This window comes from Myotis myotis, unplaced genomic scaffold, assembly GCF_014108235.1.
Source record: "Myotis myotis isolate mMyoMyo1 unplaced genomic scaffold, mMyoMyo1.p scaffold_m19_p_2, whole genome shotgun sequence".
Classification (NCBI taxonomy): domain Eukaryota; kingdom Metazoa; phylum Chordata; class Mammalia; order Chiroptera; family Vespertilionidae; genus Myotis; species Myotis myotis.
Window position 1 is genome coordinate 150882251 of NW_023416324.1, and position 24990 is coordinate 150907240.

Consider the following 24990-nt stretch of genomic DNA (forward strand, 5'->3'; position numbering starts at 1 on the left):
TTAATCTCCAAATGTCTATTTCTCAATTAGACTGAGACTTAAAAGAGCTAGGAGGCCAGCCGTGGCCAGTTTGGCTTAGTGGACAGAGCACTGGCTCACGGACTGAAGGTCCCAGGTTTGATCCTGGTCAAGGGCATGTACCTGGGTTGCAGGCTTGATTCCCTGCCCTGGTTGAGGCATGTACAGGAGGCAACCAATCGATGTATCTCTTTCACATCGATGTTTCTTTCTCTCTGCCTCTCCTCCTCCCTTCTATTCTCTAAAAATCAATGGAAAAATATCCTCAAGTGAGGATTAACAAAAAAAAGAGCTAGGGGACGAAAAAGCAGAAACAACCCAAACATCCACCAACTGATGAATGTGATATATCCACACAATGAAATATTATGAAACCATTAAATGAAGCACTGATATATCTACATCATGGATGAATCTTGAAAACATACTAAGTAAAACACACCAAACACAAAAGACCACATATTGCATGATTCTATGTATATGAAATGTCCAGAATTAGCACATCTACAGAGATAGAAAATAGACCAAATGAATAGATTAGGTAGGGCTCAAGAGTTTGGGGTTACACAGTATGGGTTTTCTTTTAGGAGTAACGCAAATGTTTTAAAATTGATTGTAGATTATACAAATCTGTGAATATATTAAAAATCATCAAACGTTATACTTTAAATATATTTTTATTGATTTCAGAGAGGAAGGGAGAGGGAGAAAGAGATAGAAACATCAATGATGAGAGAGAATTGGCTGCCTCCTGCACACCACAACCAGGGATAAAGCCTGCAACCCATGAATGCACCCTGACCAGAAATCAAACTATGACCTCCTGGTTCATAGGTTGATGCTCAACCATTAAGCTACACCGGCCAGGCCAAATATTACACTTTAAATGGGTAGACTGTGTAGTATCCTATATAATAAAAGGCTAATATTCAAATCAACCGAACAGTGAAATGACCAGCTGCTATACACGCACTGACCACCAGGGGGCAGACACTCAATGCAGGAACTACCCTCTGGTGGTCAATGCACTCCCATAGGGGGAGAGCCGCTCAGCCCGAAGCCAGGGCTCATGGCTGGTGAGCACAGTGGTGGTGGCGGGAGCCTCTCCTGCCTCTGTGGCAGTTGGACATCCCCCAAGGAGTCCTGGACTGCAAGAGGGTGCAGGCCGGGCTGAGGGACTCCACCCCCCCCTTGCAGTGCACAAATTTCATGCACCGGCCTCTAGTGTTAACTATAAATAAATAAAGCCTTTACCAAAAAAACAAACAAACAAACCAGGAAAAGTGAAATCTTCTTCAGTGGCCCCACAGACCTCAACCTAATGGAGTTGCCTTCAAGCAACTAACAGGTAGTACACTGAACATTAGTTGCTATGAAGTATATTAAGTAAAATGTCCATAATATAGTCTATTCACAAGCGGTTATTTATCAAAGCATCAGAAAGACTCCTCTGTAAGACAGTGCTAGCTCTAAGTCTAAACTTAGGACAAATCCTAAGAAAAAGTTGGAATGAGATATCTGTACAAATTGGGAAAATTCAAACCCATATGAACTCACATTTTTCTCTCTAATGTTTATACTTTGAAGAGTCAGGTTATGTGAAATAATAACAAGAAAAATAATATACTGCTATCTATGATAGGCTTAATAATCCCCCAAATTTACCCACAATCTAATCCCTAGAACCAGTATTACTGTATTTGACTAAAAAGGGACTATGCAATTGTATATATCCATACAAGGCAATATAACAAAACAATTACAATATATTAATAAGCCTAAATAAAATGGGTAAGTCCCTACGAAAATGTAACTTACCAAAATTGACTTGAGTGGAAAGTTTAAATTGAAAGATTTAAGCTAATAAAAATTCAACCCCCCCCCCACACACACACACATCAAAAAACAGAACACTGCCCTGACCAGTTTGGCTCACTGGATGGAGCATCAGCCTGCGGACTCAAGGGTCCCAGGTTCGATTCTGGTCAAGGGCATGTACCTTGGTTGCAGGCACATCCCCAGTATGGAGTGTGCAGGAGGCAGCTGATCGATGTTTCTCTTTCATCGATGTTTCCTAACTCTCTATCCCTCTCCCTTCCTCTCTGTAAAAAATCAATAAAAATATTTTAAAAAACCCAGAACACTAAAAATACACTTTATTTAAATGAAATGAAATATATTTAAACAAAAATGAAATAATTTTAAGCTCTATACCTATAAATCTTGAGTCAGAAAATCCAAAACTAAGACCTAAAATGGATAAAAATCAGGAAGAAACAAAAACAAGAATTGATTGAACTTAGGAAATAAATCCAAGAAAAGGGAAAACTACCTCAGAAATAAAGATTAAATTATAATGTGTTTAATGGAGAATTATTAAATTAACATTTAATAAGGAACACTGAAGAATTACAGAAAAACAACAAAAAGATTAAGAATAGTAACAATGGTTAGAAAGAAAGTACTTGAAATGGAAGACAGAAAAAATCTTTTACATATACATATATATAAAAGGAGTTCCTGCAAAAGAAAAACAAGTGATTTAGAACTAATTTAAAACTATAATCCAAAAATTAAAAACAAAAAACTGAATCCATATATGAAAGGGCTGTTTTTAGGATGCAAAAATTGATCTGGAAAGGTAAAAACTCCAAGACATAACTTGGCAATATTTAAAATATAAAGGAAATAAAAATTTAAATGCTAAAATATTAAAATTTAAATTTCAAGTCACTAGATAAAAGTGACTTAATATCCAAATTATTTTAAAATGCAAGAAAAGTATCCTAGCATCACACTTCTCAAAGGTAACATTCAAAGCACACCAAGGGTGGAGTAGCATTTTTAAGAAAGTTAAGGGGGGCGGGGGGGGAACATATAAACCAAAGGTTTTATATCCAGCTAAGTTGTCCAAATATCAAAGTTATAAAAAAAACTTTTAACCTTTTAAGAACTCAAGGAACATTATATTCAAAAGCCCTATAATAAGCTTTATCTGAGAGATCCAACCAAGAGTTAACTAGGGAAATAACATAAAAGGACTGAGATGAGCAAGCATTTAATATATTTAATTGTAGCTCTAAAAAAAAAAAAAAGAAAAAAAAGAAATATACAAGGAAGAATAATACATAAATGTCTTATTTTCTATGAAAGCAAAAAGGTATGCAGCTAAAAATGGGGAGATGGATGGAGAGAAAAAAGGGAAATACTGGGAATGTAGAACAATTTATTCGTTGAATAGGAAATGGATAGAAACCAAAAAAATACCACTTAAAACCAACACACCTGACAATAAAAGGTTAAATAAGAAAATAGGAAATTAAAGGCTATATAAAAGATAGATACAAAAAAGGAACCAACTAGAACAAAATTACAAACTTCCTAAATACCAAAAGAAATATTAAAAAGAACATAGAGAAAGAAAACTATAATTACAGTATAATGACAAAGTTGACATCAAACATAACTGTATCAATAAGTACTTCAGGAAACTTCACCAATTAAAAAAAAAGATTTTCATATTGGCTAATAAGTCAAGGCCCAATTCTATGTTGACTACAAGGGACTCACCTAATATACAATAATTCAGAAAGGCTAAATATAAGAGGATAAGCAAAGATGAACTGGCAATTTAGAAATAAAAGAAGGCAGAAGTTTCATTCCTGATATTACACGAAGTAGAATTGAAGCCAAAAAGCATTCAGTGTGACAAAGAACACTTTCAAATGCTAAATACCATATTTCACAATGAAGATACAATATTTATGGAGATCTATGTACCGAAACATGCAACAAGCACCTTTATAAAAATGGAGGTATTTGACTCTAAAAAGAAATATAAACATCAAATAGAAACACAATAATAGCAAAAGACTTTAATACATTACTCTCAATATAAGATTTGATAAAAATAAATAGGGATACAGAAGAAGTTAACAATATAATCAGTGAGGTAGATCTTGTGGCTATGCATTTAGAACTTTATACCTTGTTAATAGAGAACACACCTTCTTCTCAAGCACACACACAGAACATTCACAAAAATTTGATCTATTAGGTCACAAAGAAAACATCACTAAGTTCCACAAGTAAAAATATTACAAACTCTGAATGTAATGAAATAAAACTAGAAGTAATAAACCAAAAAAACAAAGAGGCTTTTCTATCTGGAAATATTTTTAAAATATATTAAATAACTCTTAGGTAAAAGGGGAAAATCTAAAGTTAAATTACCTAATTTCTAAAATAACAAAACACTATATATTAGAATATATGGTACACATTTGAAGTAGTGATCAGAGGAAAATTCAGAACCTGAAATAGATCTGTCAATTAAAAATAAAAGAATGAAAATCCATTCCGAACTCAAAATGCTAGAGAAAAAAAGTAAACCAAAACAAAAGGACAAGAAAGGAAATAAAGACAAAAGCAAAAACTGATGAGAAAAAAATCAGAAAAAGAGTAGCTCTAATTAGTAATTCAAAATCCTGGTTCTTTAAAAATTTAACAAAATAGACAAACTAATAATGGAACTAATTATATCATTGCCTTATGATGTCATGCACTGAGGACTTAGCCTCACTTCAGAGATATTCCTGTCCAAAATGTATTACCTGAGTCCAATCACAAGAAATATCTAAGTCAAATTAGAGGACATTCTATAAAATAATTGGCCTGTATGTCTTCAGATCTGTAAATGTTATGAAAAACAAGGAAACACTAAAATAAGTTTCCAGATTAAAGAAGATGAAAGAGACATGAAAACAAAATGTAGTAAGAGATCATGCTTGATTCTTAAAACATTAAAAAAGAATGACCATAAATAATACTAAAGGGGCAACTAAAGAAATCTAAATAAGATCTACAGATTAGATAATAGAATTCAATCAATGTAATTTATCCATTGTAATCATTGTACTGTGACTGTGTGAATGCATGATCTTGTCTTTTAGAAAATATTCACTCACATATTGAGGGGTAAAAGAACGTGAAGTATGCAGCTCACTTCCAAATATGTGTGTATGCATTGATATAGAGAAAAATGATATAGCAAACACAGACAATGTTAACAATTAGTGAATCTAAGTAAAAAGTATACAAAAATTTTTATACTATTCTTATAATGTTTTTTTTCAAATATCAAAATAAAAACTTTCTTAAATTAAGAATATACTTTCAACTAATAAAAGAAGATGGCATAAAACATAGTAAATGGGCTTGAATTTCTCAAGAGGCCTGCAAGGAGAGAATGGAATGATATATTCAAAGTGCTAAAAGAAAGAAATTACCAACCAGAAATACTTTGCCCAGCAAAACTGTCCTTCAGAAATGAAGGCAAGACTTTCCCTAATAAACAAAAGCTGAGGGAATTCATCACCACTAAACCTGCCTGACAGCCCTAGCCGGCTTGGCTCAGTAGATAGAGCATCGGCCTGTGGACTGAAGGGTCCCAGGTTCAATTCCGGCCAAGGGCACATGCCTGGGTTGTGGGCTCCATCCCCAATGTGGGGTGTGCAGGAGGCAGCCAATCAATGATTCTCTCTCATCATTGTTGTTTCTATCTCTCTCCTCCCTTCCTCTCTGAAATCAATAAAGAAATATATTTTTTTAAATGCTGATAGAAAAATTTCAAGATTAAATGAAAGGGCACTAATTAATAACATGAAAACATTTGAAAATAAACAACAGAGTAGTAAACATGAAACTATTGTCAGATTCAGCCTACCCTAATACTGTTATAAGGTGATATGTTAACTACTTAGCTCTAGTATAAAGATTAAAGAACAAAGGTATTAAAAATAGCTATAGCTACAAATCATTGTTAATGTATACACAGTATAAAAAGATGTAAATAGTGACATCAAAAATAAAAAGGGTGAGTAAAAGGATAGAGTGTATGCAATCAAAAAGTTAAATTGTTAGCAGAAAATAGACTGGAGTAAAAAGATACAAAGACCAGTAGAACAGAATCAAGAGCCAGAAAAAACCCTCACATAAGCATTCAATTAATTTTTTTTGACAAGGGGGAAGGACAGTTTCTTCAATAAATATATTAGGGAAATTGGATAAATAAGAACAGAAGAATAAAATTGGACCCCTATCTTATATCACTCAAAAATTAACTCTAAATAGATTAAAGACTTCAACATAAGACCTGAAATGGTAAAATTCCTAGGGGAAAAAAAAGCAACAAGGATCTGGCAACAATTTTTGTATATGATACCCAAAGCATAAGCAACAAAAGTAAAAATGAATATGGGACTACATCAAACCGAAAAGTTTCTGCACAGCAAAAAAACAGTCAACAAAATGAAAAGGCAACTTACAAAATGGGAGAAAATATTTGTAATTCATATATCTGATAAGAGGTTAATATCCAAAATATACAAAGAACTCATACAACAATAGCCAAAAAAATCTGATTTTCACTCTGGCCAAAGACCTGCTACCTCATCTGCAGACCCACAGACTCCAGGACTCCTGCCTCCCCAGTCACAAACTCCCGTGAGTCCCGGAGTACGATCCCTCCCACCAAGCCCACCTCTTCAGCCGCAGGCCCCACACTACCCAGCGCCTGGGCCCAAGGGCAAGTCCTGGCGTGTGCAACCCTCCCACCAAGCCCGCCGCTTCAGCCACAGACCCCATGTTACCCAGCGCCTGGGCCCTGTAGAGAGTATCATAGTGCGTGACCCTCCCACCAAGTGGGCTGCTTCAGCCACAGGCCCCATGCTACCGGCATCTGGGACCTCCAAAGAGTCCCGGAGTGTGTGACCCTCCTGCCAAGCTCTCTGCTTCAACCACAGGCCACATGCAACTTGGCACCTGGACTCTTCAGTAAGGGCAAAAATGGGGAGACAAAGAAACAACCCCCAAAGGAAAAAAAGGGGGAATCCTTAGGAAAGGAACTAAATGAAATGGAGGCATGCAGTATGTCAGAAAAAGAATTCAGAGTAAGGGTCACATTGTTCCTAAACCGGCTGGATGAGAAAATCAACAACTTATGTAAGAATCAAGAGAAAATCAAGAATGATATAACTACAATAATAAACACAATAGAAGGTTTCAACAGCAGACTAGAAGATGCAGAGGACCGAATTAGTGAGTTAGAAGACCGGGCAGAAAACATACCCAATCTGAACAACTGGAGAAGAAATTAGAAAGCAGAAGAGCCTAAGGGAGGTTTGGGACAACATGAAATGAAGTAGCTTCTGTATTATAGGGGTGCCAGAATGATAAGAAGAGGAGCAAGGATTAGAAAACATATTTAAAGAAATAATGACAGAAAACTTCCCAGATTTGGAGAAGAGAAAAGTCACATAAGCACAGAGAGTTCTAAACAAGATGAACCCCAAAAGACCCACACCAAGACATGTCATAATTACAATGGCAAACATTAACAACAAAGAGAGAGTCTTAAAGGCTACAAGAGAGAGACAGAATTACCTACAAGAGATCTCCCATTAGATTATCAACAGATAATTGATTTCTCAACAGAAACACATCAGGCCAGAAGGGGATGGATTGAAGTATACAAAGTGATGCAAAGCAAGGGGCTGAATCCAAGAATACTCTATTCAGCAAGACTATCATTCAAAATTGAAGGGGAAAGCAGGAGCTTCCTAGACAAAAAAAAGGCTAAGGGAGTTTATCACTATCAAGCCAGCAACGCAAGAAATGCTAAAGCAGTGGTTCTCAACCTGTGGGTCGCGACCCCTTTGGGGGTCGAACGACCCTTTCACAGGGGTCGCCTAAGACCATCGGAAAACACATATATAATTACATATTGTTTTTGTGATTAATCACTATGCTTTAATTATGTTCAATTTTTAACAATGAAAATACATCCTGCATATCAGATATTTACATTACGATTCATAACAGTAGCAAAATTACAGTTATGAAGTAGCAACGAAAATAATTTTATTGGTGGGGTCACCACAACATGAGGAACTGTGTTAAAGGGTCGCAGCATTAGGAAGGTTGAGAACCACTGTGCTAAAAAGACTGTTGTAAAAAGAAGAAAAAGAAAGAGAAGAAGGAATACAGGCATAAAGAATAAAAATGCCTATAAACAAGTACCTATCAATAATAATCTTAAACATAATGAATTAAATGCTCCAATCAAAAGACATCAAGTGGCTGAATGGACAAGAAAATATGATCCATATATGCTATCTATAAGAGACCCACTTCAGAACAAAGGACTCACACAGACTGAAAATGAAGGGATGGAAAAATATCATTCAGGCAAAAGAAAATAAAAAGAAAAGCTGGGAAGCAATACTTATATCTGATAAAATAGACCTCAAAGTGAAGACCATAACAAGAGACAAGAAAGGTCACTTCATAATACTAAAGAGATCGATACAACAAGAGGATATAACTCTGGTAAACAGATATGCACCCAATGCAAGAGCACCAAAATACATAAAAAAACTTCTGAGAGAGATCAACAGCAATATAATCATAGTAGGGGACTTTAATACTCCATTGACATCACTGGATAAATCCTCTAGACAAAACTCAACAAAAAAATAGCAATCCTAAACAACTCACTAGATCAGATGGACTTAATTGACATCTTCAGAATATTTCACCCCAAAGCTACAGAATATACATTCTTCTCAAGTGCACATGGGATATTTTCAAAGAAAGACCACATTTTAGGACACAGGCTAAATCTCTACAAATTCGCCGAAACTGGTTTGGCTCAGTGGATAGAGCGTCAGCCTGCGGACTGAGAGGTCCCAGGTTTGATTCCGGTCAAGGGCATGTACCTGGGTTGCGGGCACAGGATGTGCAAGAGGCAGCTGATCGATGTTTCTCTCTCATCGATGTTTCTAACTCTCTCTATCTCTCTCCCTTCCTCTCTGTGAAAAATCAATAAAGTATATTAAAAAAAAAAAAATCTCTACAAATTCAATAAGACTGAAATCATACCAAGCATCTTCTCAGACCACAATGGAATAATATTAGAAATCAACTACAATAAAAAACAATAAAAAAATTCAAACACTTGGAAACTAAATAGCATGTTATTAAACAACGATTGGGTTACCAAAGAGATCAAAGAAGAAATAAAAAACATCCTGGAAACAAATGACAATGAAAACACAACAATCTAAAGTGTATGGGACACAGTGAATGCAGTCCTAAGAGGGAAGTTCATAGCATTACAGGCCTACCTCAAAAAAAAACCAAGAATAACTGGTAATAAATTCTCTAACTCTAACTCTACAAAGAATTAGAAAAAGAGCAACAAGAAAAGCCCAGAACGAGCAGAGAGAAGAAAATAATAAAGATCAGAGCAGAAATAAATGACATAGGGAACAAAAAAACAATGCAAAAGAAGAATTAAACCAAAAGCTGGTGCTTTGAAAGGATAAACAAGATTGATGAACCTCTAGCCAGGCTCACCAAGAAGCAAAGAGAGCAGACCCAAATAAACAAAATAAGAAATGAAAGAGGCAAAATAACAACAGACCCCACATAAATACAAAGGATTGTAAAAAAAAAAAAAAAAAAAATACTATGAACAACTCTATTCCAACAATCTGGTCAACCTAGAAGAAATGGACAAATACAACCTCCCAAAAGTCAATCAGGAAGAAAAAAATCTGAATAGGCCCATAACTATGGAGGAAATGGAAGCAGTAATCAAAAAACGTCCAGCAAACAAAAGTGTTGGACCAGATGGCTTCACAGGGAAGTTTTACCAAACATTCAAAGAAAAACTAAAACCTATCCTACTCAGACTATTCCAAAAAAAATTTTATTTTATTTATTAAAATTCCAAAAAATGTAAGAGTAAGGCATACTTCCAAGTTTTTTTCTATGAAGCCAGCATTATCCTAATCCCAAAACCAGATAAAGACACTACAAAAAAAGAGAACTGCAGGCCAATATCCCTGATGAACATAGATGCTAAAAATCCTCAACAAAATTCTAGCAAATCGGAATCAGCATTACATTACAAAGATCATACACCATGATCAAGTAAGATTTATTCCAGGGATGCAAGGTTGGTACAATATGAACAAATCAATAAATGTGATACATCACATAAATAAATTGAGAGGCAAAAATCACATAATCATATCAATTAATCCAGAAAAGGCATTTGACAAAATCTAACACCCTTTCCTCATAAAAAAAACTCTCAGCAAAGTAGGAATAGAGGGATCAGAACTCAACATAATAAAAGCCTTATATGACAAACTTACAGCCAACATCGTACTCAATGGGCAAAAACTAAAACCATTTCTTCTAAGAACAGGAACAAGACAGGGATGCCCATTTTCACCATTCCTGTTCAACATAATACTGGAAGTGCTAGCCATGGCAATCAGACAAGAAGAAAAAATAAAAGGCTTTCAAATTGGAAAAGAAATAAAATTGTCATTATTAGCAGATGACATGATATTGTACATTGAAAACCCTAAAGACTCCATCGAAAATCTACTAGACTTATAAATGAATTCGGCAATGTAGCAGGATACAAAATTAACACCCAGAAATCTATGGCTTCTTTATATACCAATAAGGAACTCACAGAAAGAGAAACAAACAAACAAAAAAATCCCTATACTCGGAAAACTACAGGTCATTGAAAAAAGAGATAGAGGAAGACATAAACAAATGGAAGAATATACTGTGTTCATAGATTGGTAGAATCAACATCATTAAAATGTCCATACTACCCAAAGCAATCTATAGATTCAATGCAATCCCCATTAAAATATCAACGGCATATTTCAAAGACCTAGAACAAACTCTCCAAAACTTCATATGGAATAAAAAAAGACCCCGAATAGCCGCAGGAATCTTGAGAAAGAAGAACAATGTTGGAGGGATCACAATACCAGATATCAACCTAAATTACAAAGCCACTGTTCTCAAAACTGCCTGGTACTGGCACAATGGGACAGAACAGAGAACCCAGAAATCGACCCAAGCCACTATGCTCAATCAATATTTGACAAAGGAGGCAAGAGCATACAATGGAGTCAAGGCAGTCTCTTCAATAAATGGTGTTGGAAAAATTGGACAGATACATGCAAAAAAAAATGAAACTAGACCACCAACTTACACAATACACAAAAATAAACTCAAAATGGATAAAGGACTTAAACATAAGACGAGAAACCATAAAAATCTTAGAAAACTCCATTGGCAGCAAAATAGCAGACATATGTCGTAGCTATATCTTTACTAATATAGCTCTTAGGACAATAAAAACCAAGGAGAAAATAAACAAATGGGACTATATCAAAATAAAAAGCTTCTGCACAGAAAAAGAAACCATCAACAAAACAACAAGAAAGCCCACTGCATGGGAGAACATATTTGCCAATGTTATCTCTGATAAGGGTTTAATCTCCAACATTTTTAGGGAACTCATACAGTTTAACAAAAGAAAGATAAACAATCCAATCAAAAAAATGGGCAAAGGACCTAAATAGACACTTTTTGAAAGAAGACATACAGAAGGCCGAGAGACATATGAAAACATGCTCAAAGTCACTAATCATCCGAGAGATGCAAATCAAAACAACAATGAGGTACCATCTCACATCTGTCAGAATGGCTATCATCAACAAATCAACAAACAAGTGCTGGCGAGGATGCGGAGAAAAAGGAACCCTCTTGCACTGCTGGTGGGAATGCAGACTGGTGCAGCCACTGTGGAAAACAGTATGGCGTTTCCTCAAAAAGTTAAAAATGGAGCTTCCATTTGACCCAGTAATACCACTTCTAGGAATATATCCCAAGAAAACAGAAACACCAATCAGAAAGGATATATTCACCTCTATGTTTATAGCAGCACAATTTACCATAGCTAAGATTTGGAAACAGCCCAAGTGCCCATCAGCAGATGAGTGGATTAGAAAACTGTGGTACATCTACACAATGGAATACTATGCTGCTGTAAAGAGAAAGGAATTCTTACCATTTGCAACAACATGGATGAAACTGGAGAGCATTATGCTAAACGAAATAAGCCAGTCAGAGAAAGATAAATATCACATGATCTCACTCATTTGTGGAATATAATGAACATCATAAACTGATGAGCAAAAATATATACAGAGACAAAGAAGCATTGAACAGACTATCAAACTTCAGAGGGAAGGCAGGGGAGTATGGGGGGGAGGGGTAAGAGATCAACCAAATGACTTGTATGCATGCATATAAGCATAACCAATGGGCACAGACACTAGGGGGGGAGGGCATGTGTGGGGGTGGAGGGAGGCCAGGGGGAGGTCAATAGGGGAAAAAGAAGACAAATGTTCTACTATTTGTAATACGTTAATCAATAAAATAAAATAAAATAAAATAAATAAATAAATAAAACTTCCAACAAACAAAAGCCCTGGGCCAGCTGGCTTCACTGGGGAGTTTTACCAAACAGTTAAAGAAGAACTAAAACCTATCCTCCCCAGACTATTCCAAAAAATTCAAGAGGAAGGCACATTCTAAGCTCTTTCTATGAAGCCAGCATTACCCTAATCCCAAAACCAGATAAAGACACTAAAAGGAAAGAGAATTATAGACCAATATCCCTGATGAACATAGATGCTAAAATCCTCAACAAAATTCTAACAAATCGGATCCAGCATTACATTAGAAAGATCATACACCATGACCAAGTGAGATTTATTCTGGGGATGCAAGGATGGTACAATATCCGCAAATCAATAAATACGATACACCTGCCGAAACCGGTTTGGCTCAGTGGATAGAGCGTCGGCCTGCGGACTGAAAGGTCCCAGGTTCGATTCCGGTCAAGGGCATGTACCTACCTGGGTTGCAGGCACATCCCCATTAGGAGATGTGCAGGAGGCAGCTGATCGATGTTTCTCTCTCATCGATGTTTCTAACTCTCTCTCTCCCTTCCTCTCTGTAAAAAATCAATAAAATATTTTTTTTAAAAAATATGATACACCAAACTTCAGAGGGAAGGTGGAGTTGGGGGGTAGGGGTGGGGAGATCAACCAAAGTACTTGCATGCATGCATATAGCATAACCAATGAATACAGACACTAGGGGTGTGAGGGCATGTGCTGGGGGTGGGAGTGGCTGGGGAGAGGTCAATGGGGGAAAAGGGAGACATATGTAATACTTCAAACAATAAAGAATTTTTAAAAATCTGAATTTTAAAATAGGCAGAGCCACCCTCGATTTATCAAGCATAATATCACACATTAAAGAACAGTTAGTAAGAACTTTGTAGTATCCCGCAGGACTTTGCTAACAATGATCTTTGGCAATGAAAAAAGAAATGCTCTGAAAAATATCAACCACCAAAATAGTACTGTTGGCACTGTGTTCACAAACATGGTCCCCACACCCAGCAGGTTGGATTTTGTTTTGGGACTGGGTTTTTTTGTAATAATGTGCTGGGATTACTAAAAAAAAGAAAAGAACCCTTTTGAGTTTGCCCTAAAATAAATGAAACTTAATTCAGTTTCCTGCAAAACACACACACACACACACACACACACACTCTCAAAGGCAGAAGACCTAAACAGACAAAGATATACAAATAGCCAACAGCCAACAGGTACATAAAAAGTACTCAACATTACTAATCATCAGGGAAATGTAAATCAAAATCACAATGAGGTATCACTTGATGCCCATTAGAATGGTTATTATCAAAAAGTGAAAAGATAACAAGTGTTGGTGAGAATGTGGAGAAAAGGGAATCCTTGTGCACTGTTGATGGGAATATAAAATGGTGCCACCACTATGGAAAACAGTACAGCAGTTCCTCAAAAAATATAACTACCATATGATCTAGCAATCCCACCTATGGGTATAAGGCCAAAGGAAATAAAAACAGGACCTGAAAGAGATATCTATAGTCCCATATTGATTGCAGCATTATTCACAATTACCAAGATATGGAAACAACCTAAGTGTCTGTCAACAGATGAATGAATAAAGAAGATGTGAGGTAGGTAGATAGATAGATGATTGATAGATAGATAGATAGATAGATAGATAGATAGATAGATAGATAGATAGATGATAGATAGATGGATGATAGATAGATAATGAAATATTATCCAGCCATGAAAAAAAAGGAAATTCCTACATTATCACAAATCCACATTTGTGATAATGTAAATGAAACTTGAGGGCATTATGCCAATTGAGATAAGTGAGACAGAGAAAGACAAATACTGTGTTACTTATATGTGAAATCTAAAAAAGCTGAACTCACAGAAACAAAGTAGAATGGTTAACAGGGGCTGGAGCAGGGAAATGGGGAGATGGTAAAAGGGTAAAGACTTCTAGTAATAAGATGAGTAACTTCTAAAGATCTACCGGTAATGCACAGCATAGTGATTATAGCTAAAAATACTGTATTATATACTTGAAATTTGCTAAGTGAATAGATCTTAAATGCTCTCACCATAAAAAAGAAATGGTAATTATGTGATGTGATAGAGCATTAGATAATGCTATGGTGATCGTTTTGCATACATCAATGTATCAAATCAACAAGTTGTGCACCTTAAATATACACAAGATTACATATTAATGATATCGCAATAAAGCTGGGAAAAAATGGCCTTGGAAAAAAAGAAGAGTGTTGTAGATACCCATGCCATATGTACATACCTGTCTGCATTCATGTTAGACTGAGAGTTTAGAGAGTTATCCAACTCATTCTCACTTTCCTCTGACTGGCTGTTAACAGTTTCTTCTTCTTCATCTATTTCGTTAAGAGCCTTTCTCAAGATAAAAATAAGAACAACAACACAAGTTGGTTATATGCACACTCATCCTTTTTTTTTTCTTTTTTTCATAACAGAAGAGAGGTCCCTCTTTCTAAGGCTACTCCATGTGTTTGACAACCCAAATCCTCCCACCTCCTCCACTCCACCAATTTCCCCTTCTCCTCCTCCACCTTCAACCTCTCCCTCTGTACTGGCTTCAGCTCATCCACATTTAAATGTGACCAAGTCTCTCCCATCTTATCCTGACCCTATTCCCCCTCAAGCTACTATTTATCTTCTCTCTTTCACAATCAAACTTGTAGAACAAGTTGTCCCCCTCTCCCATTCGCCATCTATGCCCTGCCACCTTGCCTCTGCTCTGCCACTCCACTCAGACTGCTCTCTACAAGTCAACATCAAAACACTGGTTCTTAAATCTAATGGATACTTTTCAGTCTTTGCTTTACTTTTTTTCTCTAACTCATTTAGAGAAATGAGTTATTAATGACCACTCATGTCTTTCTTGATCCACTCCTCCTTTTAACTTCCATTATACAGTATTTTCTTGGTTCTTCTATTCTCTTGTCTGTTCCTTCCCAATCTCCTTTACTGGTGCTTTTTCTAGCCCTCCCTCATATCTGATATGACTCCAGGTCCTTCCTTTGGACCCTTATTCTCCTCTCATCTGACTCACTTTCTAAATGACTGTATTTAATCTCAACGCTGCAATTACAAGTCAAAAGCTATTAATTTGCAATCCTCTATCTTTCTTGAGCCCTGGACATTTATATCCAACTACCTAAATGCCTAAAAAATTTCAATGGTAAATCATCCTATACACACACTCAACAGCTCTAAAACAGCTCATCCTCCTAAGCCTCTCCTGTCATTCCTACCAGATTACCTAAGACCATAAACAGTATCACCATTCATTCAGATGCTCAAGCAAGCAACTGGGAATTATTTGTCTTTCTCATTTGTCACACCCAATCAGCCACCCAATCCTGTCAATTCCACCCCTTTTCCCTTCGATCTTCTTCCCTACTGCCACTGCTTTGGGACAGGTCCTCACCACTTCTCACTAAGACTCCAACCTGAGTCTTCTAACCAGATCCTCTCGCCAGTTTTGTCCCTCCCAGTCCATCTTCCACACGACAGCCGATTTCATCATGTCTCAGTTCTCAACATCCTTTAGTGCAGAGGTGGGGAACATTTTTCTGCCAAGGGCCATTTGGATATTTATAAAGTCATTCTCGGGCCATACTAAACTATCAGCTTAAAAATTGGCCTGCTATATTTGGTCAAACATCTCATTAAATCACCCCAAATGCCTTGGCAGGGCCAAACCAAATATTCCGAGAGCTTTATACAGCCCTCGGGCCAGACATTCCCCACCCCTGCTTTAGTGGCTCTACTTTTACTTTCATAACCTAACTCCATCCTGTCTCTCTAACCTCAGCTCTTGCCACTTTTCCCCATGATAGAGTCCACGATTATCTGAAAGCTATGGTTTTAATAAGTGCCAAAATATAAATGGTTTTTACCTAGGGATATAGTAATGGGTTTTGGCTATTTAAAATATATGTAACATTCTATTGAATTGTCTTTGTAAGAAAACAGTGTACTTTACAAGTCTTTAATTATTCTGGACCTTATAATTCCCTAGGATCATCCCTCTAATTGATGATTCCCTTTTCTCATAGAAGATATGAATAACGAGGAAATTGCATTAAACAGGTACTGAGTCCTAATCATTCATAGGAAGTTTTATTTATTTTTTTAATATACCTTTATTGACTTCAGAGAAAAAAGGAAAGGGAGAGAGACTGATACATCAATGATGAGAGAGAATCATTGATCAGCTGCCTCCTTCATGTGCGCCCCCCCCTCCCACCCCGCTCCCATTGGGGATTGAGCCCACAGCCCAGGCATGTACCTGACAGGGAATCAAACCATGACCTCTTGGTTCATAGGTCGACGCTCAACCTCTGAGCCACAATGGCCAGGCAGAAGTTTTGTTTTATTTTATTTTATTTTATTTATTTCATTTTATTTATATCTTTAATGATTTCAGAGAGGAAGGAAGAGGGAGAAAGAGATAGAAAAATCAATGAGAATCTAAGAGAATCCTTGATCAGCTGCCTCCTGCACACCCCACACTGGGGATTGAGCCCACAACTGGGCATATGCCCTGACCGGGAATCGAACCATGACCTCCTGGTTCATAGGTTGACACTCAACTACTGAGCCACTCCAGCTGGGCCAGAGTTTGATTTTAGGATTAAGTTCTTCATGGGCTTTTAAAAAATGTTTTAATTGATTTCAGTGAGAGAGGAAGAGAGAGAAATATGAATGTGAAAGAGAAACATCGATCGCTGCCTCCCACATGCCCACTACCAGAGATCGAGCCCACAACCTAGGCAATGGACCCTGACCGGGAATCAAACCAGCGACCTTTTGGTGCATGGGATGACAACCAACCAACTGAGCCACATTGGCCAGGGCTTCATGGGATTTTAAAAAATGTTTACTATCTCAAAATTCTAAACACTTTGATTAATTAAGAGTTCTAATTACGTTAGGATACAGCTAGTTAATGTTTTACTGCTATAATATAATTGTCCCATATAACTAGTCAATAAATGCCAAGTTTCCTGGGTAGCTCTTTTTAAACATACTAATACATTAGAAGAAACAACCATAGCATGTATATTCTATTTAACAAAAAAACACTCTAAGCCAACTCAGATACCTTAAGAAATTAATTCAAGATCAAAATCTAGTAAGTAGCAAAATATGAACACAGATCCAACTGACTTCAAAGAGGAAGACTCCTTGCTGTTTCCATACTGGCAGATGGTGGCAGCAGTCTTATGGAGCTAGGCAGTCTAGATATGAATGTCATCTCTGATGCTAACTAGCTATGTGATCTTGGACAAGTCACTTAGAAATTTTCTGAACCTGAGTTTTTTTTATCTGCTAAATGAGGATAATAGTGTCTATCTCTAGGTAAGTGCTCAGTATGTGTTAGCTATTATTATCCAGCCCTATCTAGTTTAGTACAAACACTATACTCACAGAAGGTGCAATATGATTAAGAACAATTCCAACAACCACAACTTTGTATTTGTTGGCATTTAAGCTTTTGAAATGCTTACCACAATACCTACATCAACTTAAACTTAATTTCGGCATGAGCATTTTGGCTGTAAGCAGAGCACATTACCTGAGGCTCCACAGCGGAGTCATCAAGGATGGCCTGGGTGACGGGGTCTTGATTTAGCACAATGGGCCCTTGAGAGGAATCAGGCGCCACTGTTACATTCGGAAACCCTGCAGAAGGAAAATGCCGTGATGACTTTGTTTCATTTCACTAAAGTAATTTCACAAGCACGAAACACTTCCATAGGTTTGTATCAGGATATGAAAATCTTTTATGGCAACAGCAGCTCACTCTTATGCAGTACTTACTATATACCAGGCGTAGTTCTAAGTGCTTTTACATATATTAAATAATTTTACCCTGACAAAATCCTATGAGATTGTTACTATTATTATTTTACAGATCAATAAACTGAAACTCAGAAACCTGAAGCAACTGGACCAGAGTCGCACTGATAATAGGCTGAGCCAGGATTCAAACCTTAAACTAAAAATTAATTATTTCTTTTTAGGAATTAAAATAAAAAATGGATTATATACTCATTATGAATAATACTGTATTAGGAGGTGAGAAGTTCCCCTCAGAAAGAGATATGTTGCTTTAGATTTCAAATTAAGTTTTACTCAACTTACATATAAACAGATACTTCAATTATATGATAACTTAATATTAATAAACGAAAAATCAAGTCCTATTTTAAATTATAAAATCTTGTACACTGCACCACAAAATATTTTAGTAGAGAATAACACTACTTTTCCTTAGTTGAGTAATTTGTAATAGTTAAGATTATCAGTGAAAAGCAAACAAATTATAATGAATGTATGCCTAATAACTCTTATATGCTATCCACTCTAGAATACTTGTAATATAAATAATATAATGCCTGAAAAAAATATTTTAAATTCTTCCAAATAGCCATTTGTGCCTATAAATTAAAAAAAAAAAAAAAGAAGCTTTTGTTTGAATTGAATACTTTACCTGTGCGCCTACGAGGAAAATCAACAAACAGATCTTTGGTTGCAGCCATCAAATGATCAGATTTTTCCAATGCATCCTGCATCTGGTATTGATCAGAAAGAATCTACATATATAAATGATAAATATTATTCAGAATATATATATTCTTATCAAATCACAAAGGAGAAATCCATACAAAGGCACAAAGCATAAAAATAACCATAGGTCACTACTTTACTAAAATCCTTCACTGGCGATATCCTTAAGTACCAGTAGATGGGGCTATTACAATAATTAGTGGATTTCAAATGCTTAGTTGCAATCCTGAAAAATACATTATTAAATTGTGTCCAAATACACACATGTAAATGTAAATATATAACACACAAAAAGTTCTATTTAATCTTAGTCTTTGGAAACAAATTTGATATATTCTTTTTAGTTTCTGTTCTACTTTTTTAAATGCTGATTATAATCCACTAAATTGATTTCATTATCCATTAACAAGTTGTGATCCACAGTTTGAAAAACATTGATTAAAGATAAGAATCTCTGAGCCATAAACACAGCAGTTTCAACCAATAAAGTGATTTCATAAATCACAACTTAAAAAACATGATGTAAAATATGAGTTTTAGGGTGTTAAACAAACACGTGATGCTTCTTTCCGTTTTTATAAACAACTTGGGTTTTTATCCTGGAGAGATAAGAACGTTAAAAATACCATTATAGTAGTGCCTCTGATTATGCACTTTCCACATAATTACAAGCAAGGACACAAGCTAAAGTAAAAGCAGGTCAACTCTACCTATCACCATCAAAGGGCATTCATAAGTTAAAAGGAGTCTTAAAATTGGAAACTGTCCAGTTTCCAGCACTGGCCCAAATCTATAGGACAGCTAGTAACAAATGCTCTTACCAAAACTTCACTAGGCCAGGGGTAGGGAACATCCGGCCTGCAGGCCACATAAGGCCAGAGAAATGATTTGGTCTGGCCTTGCCAAGGCATTAGGGGTGAGTTAATTAAATATCTGACCAGCCCTGACTGGTTTGGCTCAGTGGATAGAGCATCTGCCTGCAAAGTGAAGGGTCCCAGGTTCGATTCCGGTCAAGGGCATGTACTTTGGTTGCGGGCACAACCCCAGTAGGAAGTGTGCAGGAGGCAGCTGATCAATGTTTCTCTCTCATCGATGTTTCTAACTCTCTATCCCTCTCCCTTCCTCTTTGTAAAAAATCAATAAAATATATTTTTTAAAAAATCTGACCAAATATAGCAGGCTAATTTTTAAGTTGATAATTCTGTATGGCCCACAAATGATGTTATAAATATCCAAATGGCCATTGGCAGAAAAAAGGTTCCCCACCCCTGCTCAAACCATGAACACAAGTATATAATATGACCTTGGTTACTATTTTAGGACACAGAGAAAATTAATATAAGTCACATTCTTTCTTTTTTCCCTAATTCCCCTGATATGGCTCAGTTGGTAAAAACACAGTCCTGGATTTATTCTTTCCACAAAGAGTAAGCTTTGGAATGGTATAAGACAAACAGCATATTTTGAGCCAGAAGACTGGGACCTTAGGCCCAGTCAAAAGATACTAAGTAAAACCCGATCTATTTAACTTTAGTTTCTTGATGTGTCAATGAAGATACTAAGGCAGGATAGTAAGAAGGTAGGAAAATTCCTGAGCAAGTGGAATGGGGAACCTGAGACAAGGTGACTAAACAAGGCCAAACAATTTCAACAACTTGCAGACAGCTAGTGAATCGTAAGACCTTATCATCCCTAACCAAGGACACTTGAGAACAAATGGTGTATACCTCTCCTCTTAAACCAGAGAATACATAGCTTAAATCACCCTGGTCAGGGAGAGAGAGGACCGCGACCCAGTTAATGCCATTTGTGCCAGTCAAATTCAAGGATGGATGAAATCAGGAGAACAAATAACAAAAACCCCATTAAAGCCAGAAAAACCTAAGATAAAAGTATAACAGTGAAGCTGACCAAAGAATAATCCCCAGCTCCCCTATACGCTCATTTTGATGCATCAGCATATTAAAAACATACCTGAAAAGCTGATGAGTAGTCTGCTGAAACTGTCCCCTAAGGTTCTCACCCACAAAAGAGAGGTAAAATCCTCAAGACAAAGGATATCAGCACAGGCTCTCCCTAGAGCCCCCATGCCAGTTCTCAGGCATGAACTTTTTATTTCCTTTCTCCTAAACTCTAAGAATCCCCACAAGACTTGCAACCAGGGGAAAGCAGGCAGCAGTAGCCATTCCCAGGCTTACCTCCTGAATCTGTCTCCGAGATCCCCTTTTTCTTTGACTTTCCAGTAAGCTAACAGCAGCCCTGCCTTTGCCCCACTTGTTTCCTCTAACATTTCTAGGACCCAAAGCAGAGCACCACCTAGGCTCTCTCCTGTTGCTTCTTCTACCTTAAGTCCTTCCTTTGTTTTCACTCTCCCCAGTTTTAATAAATATACCCTCCAAATCACCTGGACTTGTGTTGTGAAATCTTTCCTGCACAAAGTCAAGAACCCACACACTACCAGTGGCCTCAGGCAGTCTCACTCCAGGACAGGTCCTCATCCAGTGACAATATGACCACCTCCCCTAGCCCATAGGAGTGTTACAAGGATTGGACACACTAAAAGCCAATATACCACTCTAGAAATATTTGAGAATATTGTTACAACTTAAATTATATTATCCCCTGCACTAAATTTCTATCCCTAATTAGCCATTTAAGCTCTAAATGCAAGTATACACAGATGTTACAAACTTAACAACATTGAAATAACAGATGACCATATCTTTTGACTCAGCAATTCCACTTTTAAGAATTTATCCTACAAATATACATGTACCCCAAAACATATTCAAGGACATTCATTAAATTATTTATACTGGGCAAGGCTGGAAATGATCTGTGGGTGGTAGACACTCCTCCTTTCTTTCTATTTTCTCTTTAACAGCAGAACTCCCAAGTTTTGTCTAAGTACGTAGCTAGATTTCCCAACCATTCTTGCAGGTGGGAATGGTCATATGATGGATTTCTGGCCAATCTATATAAATGAAGAGATAATTGCAAATTGTCTGGGACGCCATAACAGTCACAACCACTGAGGAGGAGGCTGTGCACGCAGATGGGCAGGAAGAGACTGCGTGTGCAGTGAGGCATGCCATGGATGGTGCAGGCCAGCTCGCCGTGGTGCCGATGGAGCAGGCCCACAGAGAGCAGGGCCTGCCAGCTCGCAGCAGCGGTGGTAAACGCTCATTGGCTAAGCTCCCCGTACGCCACTCTCAGTGTTCTTGGTAACTTGGGTAATAAGAATCCAAGAAGGTAATCTAGGGTTTTTCCACCTCACTCCTGGAGGAAAAAATGAAGGTCCGCTGCTGGAGGGGCTAAGAAATGTCATATCCTGCCCTAGCCGGTTTGGGTCAGTGGATAGCATCTTGGCCTGTCGATCACAGGGTCTGGGTTCGATTCTGATCAAGGGCATGTACCTAGGTTGCAGGCTCCGCCCTGGCTGGGGCCCAAGTCAGGGCTCATGCAGGAGGCAACCAATCACAGTGTCCCTCTCACATTGATGTTTCTCTCTGTTTTTCCCTCTCTCCTCTATGCTCTCTAAAAATCAATGGAAAAATATCCTCAGGTGAGGATAAAAAAAAAGAAAGAAATGTCATATCCTATGAAAGAGACATCCTGAAAATGCTTAAAGAAAGTTGTCATTTTTTTGTGGTGAAGGGACTGGAGTGGGACTAAGCCATCAGTAGGACATCCCCTGAGGGCTCCTGGATTGGAGAGGGTGCAGGTCGGGCTGAGGGACCAGCCCCACCCCCTGCATGAATTTCGTGCACCAGGCCTCTAGTCCTATATAATAAAAGCCTAATATGCTAAGTCTGCCATTCAACCAATCAAAGCGTAATATGCTAATGATTGCTAAGGTTGCTCAACTGCTCGCTATGACGTCCACTGACCACCAGGGGGCAGACAGTTGACCAGTTGACCAATTGCTATGACGTAGGGGAGAAGCTCTAACTGGTAGGTTAGCTTGCTGGTGGAGTCCAGCCAATCGGGACTGAGCGAGACGGGCCGGACATACCCTGGAGCCCTCCCACAGTCCTTCTTCGACTGGCCAATCTCCTACATCCTTCCCTGGCCCTGATCGTTCACTGGTGGGGTCCCTCGGCCTGGCTTGCACCCTCTTGCAATCCAGGACCCCTCGGGGGATGTCAGAGAGTGGTTTCGATCCAATCCCGCAGGCCAGGCCGAGGGACCCCACTAGTGCATGAATTCGTGCACGGGGCCTCCGGTAGGATATAAGCCAGAACTTCTGGCTAGTATGTAAAAGGAGTAGCATGCACTCTCTTTCCTCTTTCCTGCTGACTGGGATACAGCTGAAGGAAACTGAGACAGCCATTCTGCACTCAGAGATGGAAGTCATATAATGAAGAACATGTAAAATTCAGGCAGAGGCCCCTACCAAACTACCACTTACCTCTGAAAAGCTTAATGAGAGAAACAGATTTTGTTTAAATCACTCTATTTTGGGATCTTTTGTTTCTCCAGAAGCTTAAAATAAGCATACTCTAATATACTCTAACACACAACCTAAATGTCCACCAATAAAGCACTGGATAAATTAAGTGTGGTATAACTGTATACTAGCTGGCCATGAAAAAGAAAAGATAGGATTCTCAGTACCAACATGGAATAACCTCCAAGGTATAATACCTACATCCCACTAACAGCAGAGGTTCTCAACCCTGACAACATATTAAAACTACATAGAAAGAGTCTAAAAAATACCTACATGGGACATTCCAGACACACTTAGAACATCTGAGTATAGCTATATCTGGGTCCAGATATAGTTCCTTTTTAAGCAGTTCTCAACCCTGACTGCTTCTAATGTGAATCGGGGTTGAGAAACAGGAGATGAGAACCTGTGGATGTAGCACTACAGAAAGAAGACAGAAAACCTTTACTCGTCCTCTCTCACCATTCTTCTTTCAATCCCTACTCCTACCACATCTGGAAAGAAAGAAAGGAAAGAAAGAAAGGAAAGAAAGGAAAGAAAGGAAAGAAAGGAAGGAAGAAAGGAAGAAAGGAAGAAAGGAAGAAAGGAAGAAAGGAAGAAAGAAAGAAAGAAAGAAAGAAGGAAGGAAGGAAGGAAGGAAGGAAGGAAGGAAGGAAGGAAGGAAGGAAGGAAGGAAGGAAAGAAAGGAAAGAAAGAAAAGAAAGAAAGAAAGAAAGAAAGAAAGAAAGAGAAATTCAGGACCTGAGCAAGAGCAACTAGGGAGGAGAAACAAAAGCCCAGAGTCACCTCAAAGGGGCTGCCTTTTTGCCTGGCCAGATGTGTGTTCTTAGGCCGCTCACTAAGAATTACCACACATTTAGCCCTAACCGGTTTGGCTCAGTGGATAGAGTATCGCCCTGAGGACTGAAGGGTCCCGGGTTCGATTCCGGTCAAGGGCATGTACCTTGGTTGCGGGCACATCCCCAGTAGGGGGTGTGCAGGAGGCAGCTGATCGATGTTTCTTTCCCATCGATGTTTCTAACTCTCTATCCCTCTCCCTTCCTCTCTGTAGAAAATCAATAAAATATATTAAAAAAAAAAAAAAGAATTACCACACATTTAAATGTACGTGACTTGTCCAAGATCATCAAAAGTTACTTATCTGTAAAGAACCCGTCTCTCTTAATATAGTGTTCTTTTAATAAACTCATGTGAACATTTATTTGGGAGATATAATTCTTCCTGATGACTTACAAAATCAAGACTTTTATATTTCACTATGAAACCTATTGAATTCCCCAAAAGAGTATGGTTTAAAGCTTCAGTGAAAGATCACCCAGACAGCCAAGCATCAACTGTTCAACAATGAACAAGAAACACTACAAAGGGAGCACATTTCTTTCACAATGATTTCAGCCCAAGTAAAAGATGGACTTTTTGCTGCAGTTTCCTCTTATTTCTCATATTGTTTATTCTGACACATCTGATTCCTCACCTAAACACCTTACATCTAGCAAAAATTAAGCCAAAGACAAGTGGCTTACTAACCTGTTGGACAAGCACACATTTTTTGCAAAGTAATCTAACAGC

General features: G+C 37.7%; 1 protein-coding gene across 5 annotated transcripts in view; it reads right to left on the reverse strand.

Annotated features, from left to right (window-relative positions):
* Window positions 1-24990, reverse strand: part of SPICE1 (spindle and centriole associated protein 1) — a 60489-nt gene that overhangs the window by 22288 nt on the left and 13211 nt on the right. For 4 of the 5 annotated variants that reach the window (XM_036349964.1, XM_036349963.1, XM_036349966.1 and 1 more), the window contains exons 5-7: window positions 18892-18994; window positions 17974-18080; window positions 14650-14759 (exon numbers count right to left, since the gene is read on the reverse strand). In XM_036349964.1, the coding sequence (XP_036205857.1) occupies window positions 14650-14759; window positions 17974-18080; window positions 18892-18994 (320 nt within the window). The remainder of the gene's footprint in view (window positions 1-14649; window positions 14760-17973; window positions 18081-18891; window positions 18995-24990) is intronic. The other variant, XM_036349965.1, reaches the window with a different exon arrangement.